General features: G+C 36.5%; 1 protein-coding gene across 2 annotated transcripts in view; it reads left to right on the top strand.

Moving 5' to 3' along the window:
* Window positions 1-18731, top strand: part of ldlrap1b (low density lipoprotein receptor adaptor protein 1b) — a 77921-nt gene that overhangs the window by 40393 nt on the left and 18797 nt on the right. For both annotated transcript variants that reach the window (XM_051918749.1, XM_051918748.1), the window contains exons 4-6: window positions 2544-2658; window positions 9536-9608; window positions 11236-11331. In XM_051918749.1, coding sequence (XP_051774709.1) covers window positions 2544-2658; window positions 9536-9608; window positions 11236-11331 — 284 coding nt within the window. The remainder of the gene's footprint in view (window positions 1-2543; window positions 2659-9535; window positions 9609-11235; window positions 11332-18731) is intronic.

Here is an 18731-nt window from a genome sequence, read left to right as displayed (position 1 = left end):
TTGCTTTCATTCAGATCCCTGTAAAGGATAAGTTCTCTTTTTCTATACAATTGTGGCATTTCATTTGCTCTGGAAACTTGTGTTTTGAAGTGAAAAATTCTTATAACTTTTAAAAAGGTAGGTCCGTAATATATGCAAATGTTTAGTGTGCCACTGTGATCTGTAAGGGTTATTAATACACATTTTTTTATTTATAATGAGAAACAAAATGCCAGGGTGAATTTGACCGGGAGATGAGAGGAGTCAAGTGTTATACAGCTCTGAAGTACTGATGTTTTCCATGTTTGGTCATTTTCAATATTTTGGCCAGGGACAGCTATTGTAAGGTTTCCCAAGCAAACAAACTCTGCAATAATCATGTTTTTTAGCAAATCAATCATACCCATATTTGGAGGTTGCTTATTCAAAGAGAAGGTATAACAATTGAGTAACTGCATGCAACTCCAAAACTTACCTATAAATGGATGAAAGACATTGTTCTTGTCCATGCCTAGGATCCCTGAATTAGGTACTTTAGTTATTTATCTGTTTACATTTTATAGCATAGCTTCCTTTTTTTATAATGTTTACACATGGGAAGCAACCTGTGGTCTAGGGAAGGAAGGTCACTGTCCCTCTTGCATAAGGTGACTAAAGGAGGCATGCTCCTGGAAGGGTATAGTGTCTTAATTTCTGTGCCCTTGCCCCCTTTTTGACAAACACAAAGCTTATGTGGAGTGTGTTGACTTGAAATGCTGGAGCCAGCACTAATAATTATGGAGTTTGGAGTATAGGCTTTACCTTAGGTATCAGGAATGTTGAGGGTGAGAGGATTCTGATACAATGGAATTGGTTTTGTGTAACACTTAAGTTGGGAATGGGTGACATATGAATTTTGTATGTATAGTAGAGGTGATTATATAGGGTGACTATATAGGAGTGAGTCATGGCTAATGAAGCAAAGGTGGCAAGAACAGATGATTTGGGTGGATGTATGAATTTTCAGAGTGAGAAAGATGAATTCCAGGTTCAGAGAAACCTGAGGTGTGGCAGTGATGAGTAGGTAGTATGGTAAAGAGAATAAAGTAGTTTAAGTGTGTGGTGCAATAGGCAGAGAATAATCGGGTGAAAAGATACCCCAATATGCTGATAGAGGGGAATATTAAAGATGTAGTTGGAGATGATCTCATAAGTGGTGAAAAGAATGTATCTCACTCTAAAGTTATGTCTAGGATTGTGGCGAGAAGAAAACTGATTTAGGGGCAACAAGCCAAACCTGGGGAAAGGTCATTAAACTGGTGGTGATGCTTACCCAGTGTTCACAAGTTGCCAAGAACAGAATTTTATACATGCATCCTTCCTTGGGGAAAGATGTTTATCTGTAATTATAATAAATTTTAACGATTTTATTTATATAGCACCTCTCCCTTGCTTAAGGCATTTCAGGACCTCAAAGAGCAGCAGGGTATGTATAATATTGGATGCAAATATCTGCATAGAACACTAAAAGCAATAAATACACTATGTACAAAGCATTAAATAGAATAAAAGACGATAAACCAGAGTAAAATACTAAATTCAGTACTAGAAGAAAAGCCTGAACCGTGTATCTCTGTTCAGATGCTCACAAATTAACTGAAGGGGCAGAATGTTGGGATTGTATATTAGAGGAAGAACTTGTGCTTCTATCTACCTGCTGGCAGTGCTTTAACAAAGTTTAACTTTACAAAGGCAATATAACTTGCTTGTTGATGCAAGGACACTTTTAATTTAAATTAGTAGCATATTTTCAACCTTCTTGAAGTCTTTTAAAAACAATGCTTTAGTACAAGTCTTGTGTATACCAAGTGTAATTGAATAAACTTTTAAGTAATCTAAACCATTAAGGTTCTTTTTATGCAGCTTTTTATATAACTATCATAAATTGGCTTTTGCTAAAAGTGTTCTTTAGATTTTGCCCTTAAACATTTTGCAGTAAGCTACATTTCACTCTTAAATGGCAAATTTTTGACTGCATCTCCTGCATTAATCATGAGAGTATGTAATATGTTGCTGCTAGGACATGTTAGCTACCTATGCAATATTTTTAAAAATTAATTTAAAAAAATAAAGTAACGTAGCTGAGAAGTCCAGTTTGTTACCACAGCACAGATGTGGTCTGTGGGAATTAGGTCTTGAATGTTAACAAGTTGGAAATTTTTGAATCCAGTCTTTTAAAGAAATGAATTAATGTAGACAAAATAGAAAGGCGAATAAACTTGGGTTTTCCATCATGGTAACTCGGTGTTATATTCTGAAAAATTTGCCTTTTGCTGCAAAGCCGAATTTTAAATGGCTAATCTTAATTTAAACCTGATTAAAAGAGGGTATTTTTTATAAAGTATCTGAGGTGAAATTTCCATCTTCATGGAAACATTTTCATAATTGTTACCATGCAAACTTTATATTTTTCTCTCTCTCTACCCAGACCTTTAAAACTCTGAAATGAGTTTTCCATGAATTATAACCTTTAGTTTTAAAGCACTGTTTCTGACTTAAGCAGTGATTTATGCTTCCCCCACCAGGATATCATACTGTACTGCTGACAAGATGCATGATAAAGTGTTTGCATATATAGCACAAAGCCAACACAATGAAACTCTGGAATGTCATGCTTTCCTTTGCACCAAAAGAAAAGTGGTAAGTACTTTATTACTGATGGCCAAGGTAAGGGGTTTCTCTGTTTTGGAAAACTTGAACACTTACTGTAAACTATGTGCATGCAGGGCTAAAATAACACTTCTGATTGTCTAAAGCAGTGTTTCTTGAACTGTGGACACATTTGTGGTTAGTTGTCATATAATTGTGTAGTATCTCATTCTGTTCGAACAGCCCGTCCTACTGCAACAAATGCTGTCCAACAGCTGCCAACCCTCACTACCTGCAATTCACTTCAGATGCATTGGACCATTTCAGAACTGCATAAGAACACCAGAAAATAGTGTTGAGGCAGTCTGTAGTGCAGAGCCCTTGACAATAAAGCATGGTGTCAAATCAGTAGGATGAAACATTTCATGCTAGACTGTTCACTGGATTATTTTACAAGATTTATCCTGTTGTCCATATTTAAAAAATAATAAATAAATAAATGTATTTCAAAGGATGTAAAAAGAAAAAAAAAATATTTTAGATAGACTGCATTGATTTTAAATTTTTTTTAACCATTTTTTTTCCTTACCTGTTAACATGAGTCAAAGCTGAACCAGTCACAAAGACATTTTCTTGGCTTTACTAAAGCTCACACTAACCATTCACACTTGCATATATCTCTGGAATCTCTTTCCTGCTTTGAGTGATTGTTAATGAAACAAATTTCCACTTTTCTCTCGGTAATATTCATGTGTTTTAAGAACCCCTCTAGCCTAAAGCACTAGTTAGGATGAAAATTTGTACAAGCTCTAGTAAATCTCTACTAGTACTTTTATATACATCACAAATTAAAATAAACATATTCTTTGTAGTAAGCTTTGCAGATAATGTCAGAGCTTAAGCTTAAAGAAATCCAGCATCTATAAAGTTGACAACAAATTGGGCAGATGGGGCATTTAAGTATTGACCTGTTCATGTTTTATCTGAGCCAGTTATTTTAATATCTGCAATTTGATGTCTAATTAGATTTTTGTTTAATCAAAATGTATTTTCTATGAAGCCTTCAGAGACATGTAATTAGAATTTTCAAATTTTAAAATGCTGTTTTAAATAAAATGTTAAACTTAATTATCTGAAATTGTTTTGACTGCTGCTTTTCTAGTAATACTAGAGTGGTAATAAGGTTGACTGTCTGTCTGGTTTCTTTAATTGGTTAATCTCCAAGGAGCCAGCCTTCACCCCTCTTTTTAAAAACAAAAATTCCGTAAGAGTTCTGTCCTGTGCGGAGTTTGTACGTGAGTGTGCCCTACACTGCTTTTGCACCCTGTCCAAGATTAACTCTTGCTTTGTGCCCAGTGCTGTCAAGGTAGGTTGCAGCCCCCATGACACAGAGTAGGATTAAGAGATTGTTAGTATATGTTTTCACAAATTGGCCAAGTGTTAACGATGTATCAAGTTGGTATGACAACCGCAAAAAATAAAAGTAGGCAAGTTTAAAGTGGTAATGGGAATGATAGTTCAGTGGAATTAGGGCAGGGATTTCGGCATGTGCAGGTGGATTTGAATACAGATTTTAAACCCATGCTTAACTCTGCTCATGTAGCATTTGTCCTTTTTGAAATTAAAACTATTTACGTGTGCCAGCACCTTTTTAACACTACAAAAGACCCACAAGAAAAATGCTTATTCAGTGTACAGTAACTGTTTTGCAAAGCTTCCATTATGTTTCAATATTTTTTGTATAATTTTTATCCTACCCCTAGTATTGTAAAATGTACCACCAGCTGTGTCTGGCATTATTTATGTAACTTGCAGAATTTGTGTATGATCATAAGCAGTTAAGTATAAGACTAGTCATGCCTGCAAATTAAACAGATGTGAAACGGTGTCCAGTGTTTAATACCAGTTCAGTGTGGGTGATTTTGTCCTCGGGCCTTTTTTTTTTTTTTTTTTTTTTATGTACAATTAGGATCTGTATTAGGCTTTACGTTTCAACCATTCCTACAGGAGGGCAGTGATCTTTTGGCAGAATGTGTTTTAAAATGATTAGATTTCCCCTATATTTAAATCCATCTTTGTTTTCTTCGGAAATTTAATAAATGCATTGTTGTGTATACTTCCTTGCTATTTGTACATTGGTACAGTACATTTAATCAACAATTGCATCTGATCTATCCAGAATGAATAAAGATCTGACTTATCAAATGTACTTAAATGAGAAATTCAAGCTGTCTGTGTGCTTGATGGCAGGATAGCTTGCTTCTGCCATGTATGAAATGTGAGAGAAATGTTATTTCAAGTGAAAAGTGCAGAGCTAAGACAGATGGTCCAGAACATTTTATAAAAACTTTTACAGAAACCGAGCTAAAGTATTTTTAACTTAACTATAATTGATGCTGCCATTGATTTTACTGGTTGGGTTTGATATTTAAATGTCTTGTGACGTGTTTTGTTTGAAGTGTTGTCAGCAGTTTACTAACCTTATGTATGTAATTTGAGTGGCTGTGTAGGGCTTTTTGTATACAGGAAATCATCTTGTGCTAATTTCAAAATATTGACAATATTTTATTATGAAAGGACAGAAAATTAACTATCACCAGAAAATGTAAGCATTAGTTTTTAAATGTGTAAGTTAGAGCAAATGCAATATACATTTTTTTTTTAATAAACTTAAATGCCATTAGTTAAGTGTGTCATGGCTACTAAATTTATTTTCTCTGCTGTTAACGATGTTCTTAACCAATATTTGCCATGGTAACAATACAGTCACGTGCTGACGTAGGCTCTATTTAGGACTTCTCTATTTGGCCATGTCTGTCATAGAGTACAGTAAAGTTTGGTGAGTCACTATTTTTTGCAAACCTTTACTGCGAGTATGGAGAAACACCAACTAATATTCAAAACTTAGCAGCCTTTATTCCGGGTGCAGTGCAACACTTTTGATATGCCACTGAGCTGTTATGCTGCTCGTTCCCCTTCCCCAGCAGCAATTTGGAAGAACCATGCAGCTGTGCTCCTGAAACTTCACAGGGGGTGAAATGCTTGTTCATGTGTCTGTTTAGTAGTGATCAATTAATATTTCGTGGTGATCATACCCCAGACTGCTCATTGGTGTTCATTACATCATGAGGAAAGCTAGTCATTTTTGTTTTTGCATAGTGAGCATCTATTGATACTTCACTGTGTAGTGTAGTGCAAATTGAAGAAAAAAAGTGCCAGAAAAAAAATTGAGTGGTCTCCCTTAAACTCTTGTATACTCGGGTAGGGGGATGGATATTTCAAGAGTAAGCTGCAAGGCAATTTATTATATTTTTATATTATGTACATTAAAGAACCATAAAAGACTAATCAAATTAATATATTGAACAATTATGTTTCTTGATTTGTTTTAGTAGTTTGTCGAACTTTCTCGGTATTTTAATAATAATAATAATAATAATAATAATTCATTACATTTATATAGCGCTTTTCTCAATACTCAAAGCGCTATCCACACAGGGAGGAACCGGGAAGCGAACCCACAATCTTCCACAGTCTCCTTACTGCAAAGCAGAAGCACTACCACTGCGCATTTTGTGTTTGTATATAAATAGCTGTTGGTTTTGCGTGGTCTTAGTGTTAGTTTTTGGAGATTGTATAAACTGTATATTGTTGTGATTAAATCAAGTGAAGTTTATGAAGTATTTCTTGTATGTATTTTTTATTTGTATGTAGTTTTTAGTAAACAGTAATAAGTATTAGAGTGAAAAAGAGGGTACACCGTCAACCAGTAGGATAGTCAATTAAGGTGTGAAGAAGTGCAAATATTGAAAATATGAGGAGTTATTTGGACTATAGTTTTACATTGACAGAAGTCATTGGTGAAGAGAGGCTGCAGTATGTACTGTGTATGAAAGTTTTGGCACCAGAGTGCATGCTACCAAGTAAGTTGAAACGCCATTTAGAAACCAATCATCCCACCATGGTTAATAAATCTCATGACTTTGAGTTAAATCAACAAAAAGGTAGTTTTTATAAGAAGGCATCTATACCAAGCAATACATTGCTAGCATCTTACAAGGTGGCACATAGCATCGCAAAATGTAAGAAGTCTCCTACCATCACAGAACTCCTTCTACTGGCTGCTGTAGATCTGGTGAACATTACGATTGGTGAGTTTGCTGGGAAGCTACTTTCAAAAGTGCCTTTGTCCAATAAAACCATCAGTCGCAGAATATAGCACATAGCAGAGGACCACAATGATCAATTAATTCAAAAGATAAAAAGGAAGGAATTTGCAGCTGGATGAGGTCACAGATGATGGTGATGATGCTCACTTGATTTGCTCTGTACTGTTTTTATAATTGTTAGTAACATTGTAGAAGACCTTCTGTTTTGTAAAAGTATCACTGCTGGTGCTAAAGCTCAAGACTTCAAGACTTGTTTGAGATCCTTGATACTTTTCTATCCAAAAATTTGGAGTGGACTAAGTGCATTGGAGTCTGTACTAATGGTGCTTGTTCCATGTCCGACTGTTATGGAGGATTACAGGCACTTATTCGAAGCAAAGCCCCTGATGCACTTCATCCCTCAGATCCCTAGGGTGGACTCGTTCATGATCGTACCCACTTTCCCATTCAGTGGGCATGATCCATCCAATAAGCGCAGATCCTTCACTTGTTCCGGGACTCTTCACAGCTCGGACTTCTCTCATTCATTCTGGCTGGCTCATCCTCTTTGTTTTGCCCCAATGCCACACTCTCGCTCTCCAAGCCTTTTTGCTTCCCCCCCCCCCTCTTTCTGTGCTGGCCCATTCTTTTATGGCTCCATGGGTGCAGTATCTCAATCGTGCACCACACGAAGCCGATTTAAGCAATTGAGAACGATCACCCCCTCACGTACAGGTGTGACTCGCCCCAATTATTCCATCAACTCCCCGCAGCTGCACGATCGCGTCTGCAGAGACTGACATGGCGAATGGATTATTTTTAAGCCACCAATCCTTCACAGCCGCGGACCCACTACGCCACAATCCCACTAATTATTTGGATTAGTTGAATTACAATTTTTTTTTTTGTGACCTTAAATACGTGTTTTATTTTTACTTAGCCAATAATTTTTTTAAAGGGTTAATTCGCAAATTAGAATTTGACTTTGTACCTTGGGAAAACCTAGATTCAGCAAGGGTGTCGAGAATCAAAAGTTTGGGAACCACTGATTTATAAATAATTTCTAATATCTACTCAATACACCATTTTTTAAATTGTAGTTTTTGCTTTTCAGTATTTTACAAGAAGCGAGTGTAGTATTACTGGTTTTATTTAAGAAAAATGGATCTAGATTTTGAGAGTAGGGTGCTAGAACAATGGACAGCATGTCTGAGTTTTTGCTGTACAGGTGCATCTCAATAAATTTAGAATATCATCAAAGTTAATTTTATTTCGGTAATTCAATTCAAAAAGTGAAACTCATAGATTCATTACTCAGTGATACATTTCAAGCGTTTATTTTTTTTTTTTCATTTTGCTGATTATGGCTTATAGCTAATGAAAACCCAAAATTCAGTATATCAGAAAATTAGAATATTGTGAAAAGTTCAATATTGTAGACTCGTGGTGTCACACTCTGCTCATATAATTAACCCAAAACACCTTGAAAGTTGTGCCTTTAAATGGTCTCTGTCTGGTTCAGTATGCCACACAATCATGGGGAAGACTACTGACTTGACAGTTGTCCAGAAAATAGTCATTGACACCCTCCACAAGTAGGGTAAGCCACAAAACATCATTGCTGAAAAAGCTGCCTGTTCAGAGTGCTGTATCCAAGCATATTAATGGAAAGTTAAGTGGATGGAAAAGATGGGGCAGAAAAAGGTGCACAAGCAACAGGTATAACAGCCTTGAGAGGATTGTTAAGCACAGCCCACTGAAGAATTTGGGGGAGATTCACAAGGAGTGGATCACGGCTGGAGTCGGTGCTTCAAGAGCACCACACACGGACGTATCCAGGACATGGGCTACAACTGGTTTACCTGGGCTAATGAGAAAACTGACTGTTGCTCAGTGGTCCAAAGTCCTCTTTTTCCAGATGAAAGTAAATTTTGCATTTCATTTGGAAATCAAGATCAGAGTCTGGAGGAAGAGTGGAGAGACGCAGAATCCAATTTGCTTGAGGTTCAGTATGAAGTTTCCATAGTCTAATGATTTAGGGAGCCATGTCATCTGCTGGTGTTGGTCCACTGTTTTATCAAGTCCAAAGACTGCACAGCAGTCTACTAGGAAATTTTAGGGCACTTCATGCTTCCCTTTGCTGACAAGCTTTATGGAGATACTGATTTCATTTTCCAGCAGTACTTGGCACCTGCCTGCACTGCCAAAAGTATCAATACCTGGTTTAATGAGCATGGTATTACTGTGCTTGATTGGCCAGTAAACTCTCCTGACCTAAACCCATAGAGAATCTATAGGGTATTGTCAAGAGGAAGATGAGAGACCAGACCCAAAAATGCAGACGAGCCAAAGGCTGCTATCAAAGCATCCTGGGCTTCCATAACACCTCGGCAGTACCACAGGCAGATCTCCTCCATGCCACACCACATTGATGCAGTAATTCATGCAAAAGTAGCCCCGACCAAGTATTGAGTGCACAGTATTTGTTTATTTATTTTTTTGTATTGGTCTTATGTAATATTCTAATTTTCTGAGATACTGAATTTTGAGTTTTCATTACCTATAAGCCATAATCAGCAAAATGAAAAGAAATAAACTCTTGAAATTTCACTCCATATGTAACGAATCTATATATTAGTTTCACTTTTTAAATTGAATTACTGAAATTAACTTTTCGATTTTCTAATTTGAGATGTACCTGTACAAGTTTAGTTGGTAAATGCCTGAATAAGCTTTTATGCTGAAAAGGCAGAATTTAACTTTGTTCCTTCTGTTTTCAGGCTCAGGCAGTAACACTCACTGTGGCACAGGCATTCAGAGTGGCATTCGAGTTTTGGCAAGCAGCCAAAGAAGGTATGTTGCCTTCATTCTTATATTGCTAAGATTTGAAGGACCTCATTTTTCCCACCACACCTTTTTGAGGAAAATTATGCTTTTAAAAAATGGACTGGCAAGGATGGGCCTTGGTATGTGTGAAAATTCTAAAGGTTGTTCTCGAAATATGCTGCAAAATGTAGCTACAGAGATCTGCATGTATATCAAGACCCTTTAGTAACTTACTAGTGGTGCTTGAATATTTTGACATGGTTGTTTATCTGCTTGCTTTATGTAAAGGTTGACGCTGAAATGACCTAAATGTTAAGCGTACTATATGCTATGCAATATAATTGAGCCATCTTTTGTCAAGTTCTCTCCTGTCTTGGGCAAGCAGCAGAAGCTGTTCAGGTTGCAACATAGGATGTTTTGTTAGTGACCAACTGAAAACCTATCCCACGAAGGATGTGTGCTAAATCTGTATCAGTGTAGCAGGAGACACTGGACATAACTTTTATACTGTATTTATGTTGATGATTTTGTGTTTGCATGTTTGTCATTTTTTTTTGGTTTAATTAAAAAAAACAAACAAAAAAAAAAAAAAAATCTTTTGGGTTATTTCTACTGGAATAACCATGGCACTAAGGAAGCTTCATGCAGCTAGCAAGCCAGAGAAACTTGGGCTATGGTGACCAGGACATTACCTGAGACACTAAGTGTGTGGAGGCACTGCAAGTTCTAAAACTTCTAGGTTATGATGCGGTTTTCCCTTTTACTGTATTAAATATTTTTACAGTCTGTGTGGTGGTTTTTGTCAGAATCATGTTCAGACTCTTTCTTGAATTGCCTTTTAACCTGCCTGGATAAGTCACATTTGGTGAGAAAATCAAAATGATTTTGTTTTACATGCAGGATTTCATATAGGTATGTTAGTTATTAATTTGTTCTGCACCAGTCACGCAGAGCTTTGAACCAGCTTACCTGAGCACTGCATCACATGGTGCATTTCTCCAAGTTGTTATTAAGGTCTCATAGGCCAAACTCTTGTGTTATATTGAAGAAAGAAAAAAAAAAAAAAGATCTATTTTTGTTAGTATTCTATAATGGTCATGTTGTACTTTCCACACGTACACAGATGAAATTGTCATATTCATGTTAATCAGAACAAATGCACACTCAGTCATAGATGTTTATCTTCAGATCTGCAGATCATGTGCCGTCTGTGTGGTCATGTCTTCATGGACCTCAATTCTTTTAGAGATACTTGAATATTCAGAGTTTGGGATCTGAAAGGGGTTCAACCTTTTGATTTTGGAAATCAATAGGTTTTTGTTCTGATATTGGAGGGACATGCCAAAGAGTAATTGGTAGCTTCAGAATCTCTGTCCTGACCCTAGAAAAAAGTAGAAAGTTAACATGATTTGCTTTAATGCACACATGGCAAAGCAGGACATTAATTTATAATCCCTAATTACCTAACCATGACAAATCAGCATTAAGGTGTTAATGCTCTCTTCTTCAGAAGGCATTTGGGTAAGTAGTCCCAGGACAGCATGTTGAGCAGAGCTGTATATGATTAAAATCTAAGAAAATACTGTTTACATAAACCTTATGGAACTTGTTTATCACTCGCCTCTGCTTGACAAATATTTTTTATTTTTTTAAGAGAAAGAAAAAAGACTGAAGTCTGGATCTGATGGTGAAGTGGCCAGCAGTTCCCAGTCAGAAAGCTCAGCTAGCCTAGCAAGTCTGAGGGGAGGAGGTATGGCCCTTTTTTGTTTCTATTACATAGGTGTATATGGTCTTAAAATTGAACTCGCTATGGTTTGGAATAGTTACGCCATATTCATTTGAGATGGAGTTTTTTCCCTTTCACTGGTACTTTCATCTTTTGTAGTTTTATATTTTTAATATACTTTTATTAGCCTTTTCAGGTGACTTAAATTGTTACATTGAATTGTTGTGGGAATTGTAGTTTGACTGGAAGTAATGCCAGCCATTCTGTAAACTGTGTGTGAGAGAGACTTTTTTTTTTTTTTTTTTTTTAAGGTGACTTAGTGGTTTTTAAACCTGATGCTCTTATGCTGAATAAAATTGTTCATGCTGTATGGATCTCCAGTAAACAATTTTTTCAGTATGCTAAAAATGAACTTTTGAACATAGAATGGAACCTCGGGTCACGAACGTCTCGGACCATGTACAAATCGGGTTACGACCAAAAAGTTCGCCAAACTTTTGCATCACTCAGGCGACGAACAAGCCAGTTTCCCTTCCAGTTGGTACGCTGACGATTTCCGCACGTGTTCAGTCTCTCCCTGTGCAGAGCGAGCGAGTGCTGGCTGCGTAAGGCTGAGAAGGCAGTTAAAGAATGCACCGGGCTTGTTTTTAAAGAGACTGATTCGAGCATTGTTTTAACCTCATTGTATTTAATGAAGACTTTTTTCTATTGGATTTTAACTTCCACTTCTGTTTATAGCAATCGGTTCGTAGGATGCATTGTTGCAATGTTACTTTTCTCTGTTCAAGGTTTTCTCAGTGTTGTTAAATGTTCTTACATTTAATTTACTATTACACTGTGCATTCTATGGTATAATTAACTATTTTTGTGCTTAAAAAATCTTTTTAAAAAAAAAAAAAAAAAAAATTACATACAGTAAGTACGGTCTGGAACGGATTAATTGTATTTACATACAATCCTATGGGGGAAATTACTTCGGGTTACGACCAGAGTTTTGGAATGAATTACGGTCGTGACCTGAGGTTCCACTGTATTTAAACATTAAATATATGATCTCTCACAAAGCATACAAGTCTCAACATGAAATAAGAAGCAGGAAATGAGATTTTCGGGTTGTGTATTTGTTTTAAAGGTAATGTCTTTGACTATAGACTTGTGTGTGAACTGTATGTAATAAGTGAACTTACACATTTAAGAATATTACCCAGTGTGAGATATGGTTCAGTCTGCTTGGAAGAATGAACAGAAAAGGCCTATCTTGAGCTGTTTTTGCTTAGTGGTACCATGACTGAGTGACTAAGATGGAAGCAGTACTTATTGTCAGATTAAGAGATGTAAATACCTGGTATTGAATCCATCTGAGTTGCAGAACATAAAGCATTTTGGGTGCAAAGGGTGGCACCTGCATACACAGTTAATCGTTTTTACATTTTTTTTTATTTGTTTTTTTGTTGAATGAATTTCAATATGAAACTGGGTCATACAATAGTTTTTAATTTAAAATTTAACATTTTTGTATTATGGCCTAGGCTTGTGCCGATCAGGGATATCAACAATAGGTGCTGATGGGTATTTATCAATTTGAACCACTTGATTAAATACACACCCACCTTGTTTACACTAAGCACTTGTATCCCAGTTGTATTCAGATACATTGTACATGCATTGCATTTACTTTGGGCACTTTAAATGCTGCTTAGCAGATAGATGTCAGATTGCCATTGGATTTGCAAGTTCTTTTGTTGTGGAGTTCACCACGGTAGGCATGTCAATTTGCAGGTGGTACAAAGTCTAACAATACTCAGTTTACAGACCTTATTGCAGGAAAAGTGTGTGATTTGATTGAAATATTTACAAATCAAAATTGGTGACAAGCAAAGGAAAACCTTGAAACCTTCACATTGGTTCTACCTTATCTTGTGATCAACAGGATAAAATAGTTTTGGTAGTGTTTGAAAACTGAAACCACTCCACTGTTTATACGGAGCAAAAAGCCTGCCTGTCAAATCAACCTTATACACTTGAAAATGAGGGGTGGGTATGCCTGACTTTGATCATATGGTGTTTTTTTGTTTTATATAAATACACCTTAGTTGTGTTTTTTTTCTATCTACCTTTGACGTTGGACTAACTTGCATGCCAATGTTTTAACAAACTATTGATCTTTAAACATAGAGATATGTAATATGTTTGCAGTGACATTTGCTATGTAGCATATGTTCAGTTCTTGGGCAACAGCAAAGATTTTTTTTGTACTGGAAAAACTGATCCTGAAAGTTCAAACCTAAAGGCTCTATAAGAATAAGAGTTCCAGAAACATAGATACTTTATTGATTCCAAGGGGAAATTCACATACTAGCATACTGATACAAAAAACAATATTAAAGATTGATGATAATGCAGGTAAAAACAGACAATAACTTTGTATAATGTTAACGTTTACCCCCCCCCCCCCCCCCCCCCCGGGTGGAATTGAAGAGTCGCATAGTTTGGGGGAGGAACAATCTTCTCAGTCTGTCAATGCACCCAGAAATAAAAATCATAAAGTTGGATGACCGCTTATAAAGTAAAACTTGAGTTGAAGTATTGAGTAACAAGCATATATATTCAAGAGAATATGCAGCTTCAAGGCTTTTGTAGCAAAGTGTAAATGAAGGTGAAACAGAAAAAGTGGCCCATGGCTTAGAAATGAGTTCTGTTTCTACTGATGTTTGTAACCCTATTTTATATGCAGTTTGGAACTTGGATTGATAATGCCTGTTAATGGCAATATCTGCAAAATTGGTTGTAAAACTTAATAAAATGACTGTGGTGAAGTATCACTGTACTTTAATCACAAAACACAATTTTATATTATACCTAGAAAGAGACACAGATAGAAAAAAAAAAAAATTATCCTTTAAAAATCTGTCATTCCTGATGCATTCTGATCTAAGGCACTAGATGTAGGCCTAAAAAAGGAACATTCATAAAATTAAGTGCAACTTAAGGGGTTGACTTTAGCTTCAAACACCATTTCCAGTAATATTCCAGTAAAAAAAGAAATAAGAATAATCAGAAATAACTAAGTTCTTCTAGAAATGAAGTGGAAGAAATGACAACTTCCGTCCTATATTTAGAAAATAAATAAATGGATTGTCTCTTGAACTAACAACAAGCTCCAAGTTTAGATATTACAATTTAGTTATACTTCAGGCTCTTGATGCATTGAAGACACAAAAAACATACCGAATGCATTTTATTGGTTATGTTGAAATACATTATAAACCTTTACTAATCATGTTTTAATTATCACATCATGTTGAACCGCCCGATGACTGGAACTTTATCCACAAGGAGGATAAAGTGAATCTCAATAATTGGATCGGTAAGTGTAAGATCTGTCTTGTGCAAAATAGTGAACTATTTACAACTTGGAGCTTTTATAGTATTGTGGGGACTTCTTGTTGGAGACAAGCTGTTAAACAGGTTCTGACAGATGTAACACTTGAATTTTACCAGTCTGTAGCCTATCAAATTGAAAATGAAATGAGGGCACCTAAAAAGTGTGGATGGAGAATACTTCTGAGTCAGTCTTCAGAATTTGTTTGGATCCATCGGAGTATAAGGGCTGCTATAGAAGCAGAAACCCACCTAAATATAATAGTTGCCATAGAACCAGCAGTATATAGGACACTGATTTTAAAAGTGAGATGATAAAATATTGGATAAATAACGAAAGTTGGCATGTTTTGAAGCACTCTGTGGCATGTATGGTACGTGGTATTTAGGGAATGTGGTAGCTAGCGATCTTATTAGTCGGTGGCTACTATTAAATTGAGTCGAGTATAATAACTGATCTGATGACTCTTGAAACCTTTTAACATGTCACATTTAGTAATGATTCCAGATAAGGGATTGTTTGTAATTAATGTTAGCTATGAATAAAGTAGTTGTGTTTTAACTTATGACAGTGACTTTGAAGTCTCCCCCCACCCACCCCAATCACATGCCTATGATAATGGGTGGTTAACTGTCTCACTATGGTGAGCTGTTTTTATGTGCATGTGGCATTTGGTGGTTTTTTTGTGTGGGTGTTTTTTTTATAGCAGTGGTCAGCCAGTAGTGAGTAAAATCTTAATTTAAAAAAAAGGTATGATGAATATATGTGCAGCAAGCACTTAACTCTAAACACCGCATAGGCATCACTGATGCTACCTGGATAGACCAATCTAGGTCATCAAAGTTGTGCTTACACTCTAAGCTTTCTAATGCACCATAGATTTCATTGTCTAATGTAATGATCAGACCGTTTCTAGTGTTGTGCCAAAAAAAAAACTGCCTTGGAAGACCATAACCCTTTATTACACCTGAATTAAGGTCTCTAAAATATAAGTGACAGTGAAGATATTTCAAATTCAGCAAAAATGAATACAAAGCAGCCACATCTGCTCAGACTGTTCACGTTCCTTCAAAAATAATGTCTTGCTGCCTCTACCAAAAGAAGTTGCTCAGTCTTGAGCGGGGCCCACTGTTAAGAGCATGAATAAGCAATGAATATGTGAAACATTTTACAGAGGACCACTTTCTTTGTAGAAAGGGAAGCAAAAGGACTTCCAGAATTGTTCAATATCTGTTCAGTGTACAGATGGGAATGTCACTCCATAACGATACTTATTAAAGTGTAAAAAAAGGTGTATATGCAAGTCTTCCTGACACAGAACCTCCATACCTCACCCTAGATTGGTATGTAACAAAACATGAGATTCTAACACATGAAAATGAATCATAATTAGCCAATGTGTGGTTTTTTTTGTTTTTTGTGTGTGTGAAATATGTATATATCTTTTGTTTAAAAAAAAAAAAAAAAATTAGTTTTCAGATGTTTTAAGGGCTGCTAGTGGTAAGTTATTTGCACTGTTTGTTTAGTCGACTGCAACATTCTTATCAGCCTTGTTGGCGGTAGTGTGTAACTGCTACTGGCAAGGTTGTGTGTTTTTTTTTTTTTTTTTGCTTATAAAGATAAATGGTCTAATAAAACACACATAGCTTCATGTCTTATTTATCTTGTTTAATTAAATTTGCCTCTACTTATTCTGCATACAGAAATACATTATAGTATGATTTATAAGATTTTTAGATATATGCATTTGAAGAGCTTCAGGTATACAGTAACTTAGCTAAACTGTATTTAGCCCTTGACTGTATATGTTCACTCAAAGTATGTGTAATGTGGAAAAAGTGCTCTGAACGTCTTACATGAAGTTCACTTTGTTGGAAAAAGCGATAACAACCCAAATCACCCTGTCCTTATTACTTTATCTGTTTATGCATCTGTTTTTACAGTACGGTAGACCCCCGCAAAGTCACGGTTCAGAGTTTGCGGCCTCAGTCATTCGCAGATTTTTCCTTGGAACCGAACTAATAATGGTTAGCAGAAACCGCAAATATCCTCCGCAATTTTTATGGCTTTTATAGTGGCAATACTGTACTGTAGAGAGAACTTGGGATGGTGAAAGTAGCCAATAGAATTTGAAACTGCAACTCCCTGCAGTGGACCTCATTGGTCTTCTGCTGAGGTGCTGGGGCTGTTGAGGTCAAAGCATGTCAGCGCGGCTTTTAAAAAGGGGGGCCGGTGACCAAAAGCAAAAAAAAAAAAAAAAGTTTTTTTTAATGTGTTTCAAGTTCCTGTCTGCCTTCTGTTGGGTTACCTGTACTTATTAATTTTTGTCTTGGATCGTTTCGTGCGTCTGGATTGTCTGCCGTCTGCCTGTGTACATGAGGACTGTAACTGGATTCATGGCCATCCTGCAAAGAAAGGAGTGCTCCTGAACCCGTCCACCTGTCTTTACCGTTTAAGGAACTACTGGTAGGAATATCGTTACATTCCCATTCAACGTACGGATCTCTGGACTATCTATTTTCATCATTACATTTCATCCGTTGCTGTTTTTCATTAACTTCATGATTTACTGTGTTTTTTGTTTGTGCTTTGTTGTATTTAATGTGTAATAGCAGTAAGGGGAACGGGGTGATATCGTTTTTTTTTTAATTTCATTTGTTTTCTTTACATTCTTTATTTGCTGTTTGATTACCGGTTTGCTTTGGTTTTGTCTGTTTGTGAGTGCACGTAGGTCAGGTCAAAGCTGGGTGCGTCCCTGGAATCTCCACCATAAAAATAAATCTGTCTTCTCGACGGTGAGAATTTTGGCATCACCGAACCGTTACAGCGTTATTCAGTTCTCCCTGCTGCTGATTGACTGTGATACATCTCTAGCTGATTGTTCTTGTGTTTTCCATTTACTTAAAAGCCTGAACAGCACCTGCCCTTTTTGGCTGATTGCTTTGTTTCTCTCTCCTCCCCCAGACATTCTCTGCTCCTGTTGGGGGTTGTGCTCCCCAATGATGATTGTCTATTCTTTAATCGATAACTAACTGCATACTGAGCTCGTTTTACTTCTGAAAGAGACATGTTTGTTCGAAGTGTTTGAATAAAGTTCCTGTCTCTACAGTCTCCGGTGTTTCTGCGACCCAAGCGTGACACCCTGCAGTACTGCAGCCTCACTGTCTCTGCGATTCAGCCGCTGCACTCGACTAGCCTGCTAGCGTCGGCGCTTACCTCTGTTTGCTTGCGTGCAGCCAGTTCAAGTGCAGTTGGCTGTGATTTACCGAGTTTCATCCATGGCGTTAGTTGCACTTTGTACATATTGTTCCAGTAGTTTTTTTTTTTAAATCGTTTTTAGTTCATTAGCAGTGTGTAAAATGATCAGTGCAGTAATTGTGATGCTCTTTGCGTGAAAGTGTTCCATTTAAAATTTCACTTTCTTTAATTGTGACGTTTTACTTAAAGTGCAGCAAAAAAGTATTTGGCATCCAGAGATGCATTAACCAAGTATGTGGAAGTTTAAGGGTTAAAGCCCCAAGATGCTGCCGAAACGAGCTACACAGTCTAAGGCTTCTGGCAATGAAAACACGCTTGCATAAAATACAGTACATATAGCGGTAACATCTGTATTTTATATTCTAGCAGTACAGTATACAGGTTTACCTTTACATTCTTTATTTTTAGGTAATGTATTAAGCTGAGTTTGAAATTAAATTTAGTGTTTTGGGGGCATATTTAGGGTTTAAACTATGAAAATAGGCATTTTTTTTAACCACATCCAAAATTCACGGTTTTTCACAATTCGTGGGTGCTCTAGGAACATAACCCCCGTGAATTTTGGGGGTGTACTGTATATACATTCACAAAGAATTATTTCAGTCCTTTATTTGAATGTATCATTTTTTTTTTAATGGGCCTTCTTCCCAAACTCTTAGTCTATTCTTATTTAACATTTTAATTCACTAACTGTAGCCTTGTAACTCAAGCTAACCATTTCTTCTGCTCTTGGTCTGTCTGTAGTGACTTTGAATAGGTTAGGATAAAGCGTTTTATGAATCCA

Source organism: Erpetoichthys calabaricus, chromosome 14, assembly GCF_900747795.2.
Source record: "Erpetoichthys calabaricus chromosome 14, fErpCal1.3, whole genome shotgun sequence".
NCBI lineage: Eukaryota > Metazoa > Chordata > Cladistia > Polypteriformes > Polypteridae > Erpetoichthys > Erpetoichthys calabaricus.
Note: the sequence above shows the minus strand (reverse complement) of the source record. Positions and strands in the feature narration are given on the sequence as shown.